Below are 6,493 nucleotides of genomic sequence, written 5' to 3'. Positions count from 1 at the left end.
CCCCCAAACCAGACCTTTAACCTGAGAGATGCAGACTTCAACCCACTTGACGGATGGAGGGACTATTGCTTCATTACTAATTTAAAGACTCTTCTGCAGCTTCAGCATGCCCAAATCTCTTGCCATTACTTACACTTGTGATCCAATTGTCTGCCTGTCTCTCTCCGGTATGCTAGAAATTTGTGGAAAGCCTTCTCTTACAACTCTTGACCCAAGAATGAGCAGTCATTCTGACAATCAAAGCCTTTTTCTAGCAGCAGGCTATCTTCTGTCTTTCCAGAACTGGTACAATACCTCACCAATACTGCATATTACTGTTAAATCAGCAGTTACGCTGATGATTTTACTGGTGAAACCACAGATTAGATTTTATACATTTTTCTTAAGGCATTTATTTAGCAACAACCAACAAAAATTCAATGGAAAAAAAATATACCCTCTGCATTGTTTCTCTTTATTTATGGTTCAGACAGGGATCATTAGTTTCAAGAAAAATTCAGTGGAAACAAGGCAAAGCCTCTAGTAAATGTTTTTGATTTAAAACCACCCCAACCCCCACTCCCTTTAACCAGAAGTCACATCCTAAAACACAGAATAGATGAGTGTGTTTGAAAGTTCATGGTGCAAAACAGGGGGATGGCAAAACCTCCTCAGATTAATCAAAAAACCAGCTATCCTGCTCTATACATGAACAGAGTCATCTCCCTTTCCCTTTACCTCTCTGCTTCCATCCACCTTGCAACAAAATCAATATATAAAGAACATCATCATGAGCTTTATGATAGGCAATGATCCTTTTTGACATCAGTCTGTGGTAAGATCGTTGATTCTCTACCTTTAAATTACATCATAGCTGTGTAAAATGTGCAGTGATATCCAAAACGTGAACTCTTCACATCCGCTGTCGATACCTCAGCAAGATCCAGACCGCTGCCGCAGCAAGCGCCAGGCCCGGCACAAGAATGGCCGCTACAGGAAGCCCACCTGATTCTCCATCGCCTTGATGACCCACAGGGCCATTTTGTGGCTGCAACTACAAGGAAAAAAAAGTATTTGTGTCAGAACCCACCACAGGAGAGCCTCCAGTTCTGTGTCAGGACCAGGTGGTTCTGTAAGGATGTGCAAGATGGTTTCCCCAGGTACCTGTGCGCTCCACACATGGGAGTGTTAGAAATGCTTTAGATGGACTGAGCTTTACTACAGGATACTCAGTGACTACAAGGCACCCTCATGTTTCTCTGCCACTTTCTAAACTAGGACTGTAACAGCTGGAGCAGGGTACGTCTCACACAGCAGAAGCAATGACACACACATACCCAGGTACCCCTTGATGCACTTCCCACCACACCATCTCCTGGTGTCTTTACCAGGAAAAAGGCATCACTAATTCTCTCTGGTTTTCTTATCTGCCCTGTACACTGGTCCAGAAGATTTACTCCTTTACTAAGGGAGTAGAAAAGGGGCCTCAACCCATCTCTCCCCACCAGCATGCTTCAGGCTGATCAGTATTTCCTTTGTCAACTTCAGTGCTAGCCAGGCACGTTCAAATTACAACAGTGGATTAAGGATTCCTCTCTTTCTATATCCAAAATGGTGCCAGTATATTTAAACTATAGCAGCCCACATTTCATAGAATCATAGAATCATTTCGTTTCAAAGAGATCGTTAAGATCATCAAGTCCAACCATTAACCTAGCACTGCCAAACCCACCACTACACCATGTCCCTAAGTACCACATCTACACATCTTTTAAATACCTCCAGGGATGGGGACTCAACCACGTCCCTGGGCAGCCTGTTCCAGTGCTTGACAAACCTTTTGGTGAAGAAATTCTTCCTAATAGCCAGTCTAAATCTCCCCTGGTGCAACCTGAGACCGTTTCCTCTCATTCTACCACTTGTTACTTGGGAGAAGAGACCAACCCCCACCTCCTTTCAGGTAGTTGTAGAGAGCGATCAGGTCTCCCCTCAGCCTCCTTTTCTGCAGACTAAACAACCCCAGCTCCCTCAGCCGCTCCCCATCAGACTTGTGCTCCAGAGCCTTCACCAGCTTCGTTGCCCTTCTTTGGACACGCTCCAGCACCTCAACGTCTTTCTTGTAGTGGTTGTGCTGCACACACACCTCAACACTAACATGAGTGATGACCTCTGAATAAGAGGGGAGTTTTGTCTCCAGTAAGATTTTGACCTCCGAAACAAAACTGGAGAACTTGAGATTCTGTCTTCACAGATAAACCTTTGCCTCTGAGAAAGGAGATCTGTGAGAAAACACAAACTCCAGCAAAACAAAGACCTGGAGACTTCTCCAAACTCACCTCTTACTGATACTGTTACAAACAAGTAATGCACAGATGATTACGGCCATGGTCAACTAGAGAAGGCCATAGTTCAAACAAAATCTTTATATGCATCACTCACACTGAGCACCCAGACATGGTATTTTTCTGCCTCATGAAACAGAGAGCTATCAGTCACAGACAGCAGTCTAAACTGAGCCAGAAATAACCGTAAGAAACAGGTAAAACATACCCTGCGTTGAATTTTCAGAGATACATCATAGCCTGCATTCCTGAACAGTTCCACAGCATCCTTGTGCCGCAAATCCTTCAAGTCTCTGCCATTGACCTAGCAAAAAAAGAAAAGGAGAATCAGTTGAAGGGCAAAAAGCAAATTTTTAATGATGCTGGCTAACATAGGAAGGATAGGAGATAAAAATCTTCCTCTTTCATAAAATTCTGCATTTGAGGCATGACAGTGTAATCAGCAAGATCTATATTCATCCATTCACATTATAGATGTATTTTTATACATTGAGAAAGAACATGAGAAACTCCAAGCCAAAACACAGAGGTACTGAAAAAAACTACCTAGAATCAAAATCAGAATATAAGACAACAGTTGTGTCAATAAGCAGCTTCTTATGCTGTTGCTTTACTGGAAACAAATCAAAGGTGTAATTCTGACAACTAAAGAAAATAAAAGAGCAGCTACAGCAAAATTATTATTATGATGAGTCTCTTTCCCACATTGTTCCCTCTACTGGTCTACCTTTGAAACCTTTGTGGTTGAAAGTGTGTTGTAAACATACATTTAAAAGCTATTGATGCAACAAAATAAAACAAGACCTGCATACATATTGGCATGCACTTGAAAGTGTTAGGATTTTTATTAATTTAAAAAAAAAATAAAATCTCACAGCAGAGGGTTTTATAACCCACTTGATTTCATTCACTGCCTGATGACATTCATGCTAATTTTTCTTTTCATCTCCACTACTCCTGCTTGTATCCTCTGAGATCACATCCAGTGCCTCCCTTCTCTTGATAGTTAGTCTCCCCAAACACAAGTATGTAAATAGATAATATTCTCTGTTTAACTTACTATCACTTTCTGGATCAGTAATAGGCTCCAACTAGTGCAAGGCACTCTCTAGAGGCTAAAAAGATTACACGTGGAACATAATAAGCAAGTACAAAATAAAAGAGTATTAAAAGATCATGTATCTCACTAGGAGAGGCTACTTCTTCACTTATCACTTCGTAAAGCATATTGTCTTGTATGATTGCCAACTGTCTGAAGAACCAGCAAGACTGAAGTGACTCAGTCACTTTAAAACATTTTTCTGCAAGGAGCAGCCACCTGTATTATTCCTGATGAGCTCAAATGAAGAGTTCTATGGCCTAGAAGTTTTATAGCCTAAAAATCCCCCTGAGCAAAAGGATCAGTAATTGTGGACTACCAGTCAAAAAATGGAAACTTAGAGGTGGAAGACCTTTATTTACACGTGTATAAATGATGATCCATTGTGAGCAAGAGAAGGTCTGACTGATTCTAAAACTTTAGGGACGCAAGTCACAGAGGAAATACAAACGCAGCACCAAGGAGCATTTCTGAGACAAATCAAGAAGGCAGAAGACATGGGCCCATATGTAGAGGGACTCATCCCCCCAGTGCTCAAAGTTCTCCCCAGATCCCCAAGACAGGTCCTCCATGGAGTTTGCTCAGCATCATCTAATCGCATTCATCACATCCTTCCCCTCTGTGCATTGCAATGGCAAACCTGCATCTCTAATCACACCACTGATCACAGCATTTCAAGAACGCACAGGGCGACAGAAGAAAGGGCTTACCGCTAAAATTTTATCTCCTTCTTGTAATCGGCCATCAAGGTAAGCTGCCCCATCCTTTTTGATCCGGCTGACATAGATGCTGCTGTCATTGGAAATGTACTGCTGATCTGTCCCACCAACAATGTTGAAGCCCAGCCCTAAGGTAAGCCAAAGAGAAAGCCGATGAGAAAAAGCTCAAAGCTTCAGACATTCTTGCTGTTGTTGGGGACTGTACCCTCCCATGTTGTCCTGTTTACTTCACCATACTAAAACTCACAGCACACAAATCTGCATTATCCTTTCCAAACATCACTGTCTCATGAAACCGGTCTTGAAAGCAGAGAAGAGACCCTGAATGCCTAAGGGCCCAGATGCTTCATTCCATAAAGCACCCATGAGCCATTTTCAGGTGGATGTTGGGGAATACTGAGGGACATGCCATCATTTCTGAGATGTCGATTCAGCTATATGCCTCTTCATCACAGTATGAAAGGAAAGGAAAGCATTCAGCATTTCACAGGAGACCATAGTAAATCATTACCTTTGAACAACAAGAAATCATGCCTGACAAGCGTTTCATGAGCTGGGAAACAGAGTTAGGAAAGGCAAGAGGCATTAGACCCACTCTACAGATGAAGAAACAGACAAGCAGAGCTGTGCTACCAGCTCGAGGGTACCTAAAGCTCAGAAGGCTCCCCTTCCACATCTCAGGAGCTGGAACTGACATCCTTCACCTCCAAGAATAAGATTAGCTTAGATGCAGCTACTTCGAATTGTATGTAATCACTTTGTTCTGTTTCAGGAATTCAAAACATGACAAGAAATAAAGACAAAGTTCTCAGATCTAAAGCAAAACAAAAAGGAATACACAGACGTTAAACAGAACTGATGCCCACTTCACATTTTTGTTATGTTTCGTATTGTTCTTTGAAGTAAGCCTCAATTACAGATCTCTAGCTGGAACCAGCTGCCAGATTAAAGTGCAGTTAAAGATTAAGACTTCTTGCTTCACTGAAATCCAGAAGAACAAATTGAACTCAAACTCTGGAAAACTACAGGTTACGAGAGCACATTCCCCACTGCACATGCAGCTAAGTCTCTTTAAATAATAATATGTGACAAGGGACGGGAAAGATTTCCATTGCAAGGACTGCAGTGAAAAAAAGAAAGGTCAAGGAAAAAGAAAAAAAAATCAAATACAATTAAAGTAAATGGAGAAAAGAAAACCAACACTTTTTTTTCCAGTCATCCAAAACCTATTGTCAAGAACAGCTGAAAGCAAATTCTCCCCACTTTCAGCCAGGCTGATTTATTTATTTTCTCTTTCTTTCTTACTTTCTCTCCAAGTTTGGAATAGAAACTTTGCGAAGAGTTACAAATGAAAGCAAAACCACCTTGTGCCTGCTGGGAAGCAGCATTTTAAATCAGTCATAGGAGATCAAAGGATGTACAAGACAAGTCATGCTATTTTAAGTGTGCCTCTACAGCTGGGAAGTAAAGAAATATTAACAGCAATCTTGCCACACCTCTTTTTTTTCCTCCCCTTCCTGGCAGCTTCAGAAAAACGAGGAAGAAAATGGAAGCGGCAGCAGATTGAAGAAACACTGACATTTCAGCTAGACTAATATCTATTCCAACAAGGGACACTTGTGCACAATACCACACCCTTCAATGGGAATTAAAAAATAAATAAATAAAAAAATCCACAAACCTAAGAACTATTTGCCATGAAGCCAATAACATGGGAACAGGAGGAATCAATACTACAGAAAGTATAAGGTTTAATCAACACTTATTAAAAAGCCAGAAAGAAGGAATCAGAGTTTCAGGACACATTGATTCTCTCTCACATACATAAAACCCCCCATATATATATATATATATATGGGAAAAAAGTATACATTTTACAAGTTTTCACCCATGATTGGAAAAATAATCAAAAGCCACAGCTTTCATCAGCAGAGGCAACAGGAGATAGAAGCAAAAAGAGGGAGAAGTTTCTGCTAGATCAAGTTAAGTATTCCCAGAGCTTCTTCATTGTGCCTTTCCTTTCCAGCACTTAAACTTCCCCTCTGGCTAAAAATATCTTCCCTATCATTCCTTGAGCTCTCTGCTATTCCCCCCCTTGCAGTTCATGCAGCCACAGAAAGAGACACAGCACAACGAGGAGAAAAGGAGCAAGGGGAAGACGAGAAGACATGGCACTAAATCCCTTGCCTACAAGTGACCAGAAGTGGAATGGCACAGCTTTAAATGCAGGCTCTGCGCTAAACTTCTGACCTTGCCTGAGGCTGCAGACCTCCCTGTGCCTTATTTACCCACCTGAAACTTAAAAAGTCCCTCAAAATGACATTAAAAAAAAAAAAAAATGATTGGAAGGATTA

At 41.4% G+C, this 6,493-nt stretch overlaps 1 protein-coding gene across 1 annotated transcript; it reads right to left on the bottom strand.

Moving 5' to 3' along the window:
- Nucleotides 1-382: 382 nt before the first annotated feature.
- Nucleotides 383-4,267, bottom strand: SYNJ2BP (synaptojanin 2 binding protein; the record flags this gene model as incomplete). Its single annotated transcript, XM_009710192.1, has 3 exons — nucleotides 383-1,033; nucleotides 2,530-2,625; nucleotides 4,131-4,267. Coding segments are annotated over 3 exons (374 nt in total), but the record flags the coding sequence as incomplete, so codon positions are not given.
- Between the last annotated feature and the right edge of the window lie 2,226 nt (nucleotides 4,268-6,493).

The sequence above is a fragment of the Cariama cristata genome, unplaced genomic scaffold, assembly GCF_000690535.1.
Source record: "Cariama cristata isolate BGI_N322 unplaced genomic scaffold, ASM69053v1 scaffold4251, whole genome shotgun sequence".
Classification (NCBI taxonomy): domain Eukaryota; kingdom Metazoa; phylum Chordata; class Aves; order Cariamiformes; family Cariamidae; genus Cariama; species Cariama cristata.
Note: the sequence above shows the minus strand (reverse complement) of the source record. Positions and strands in the feature narration are given on the sequence as shown.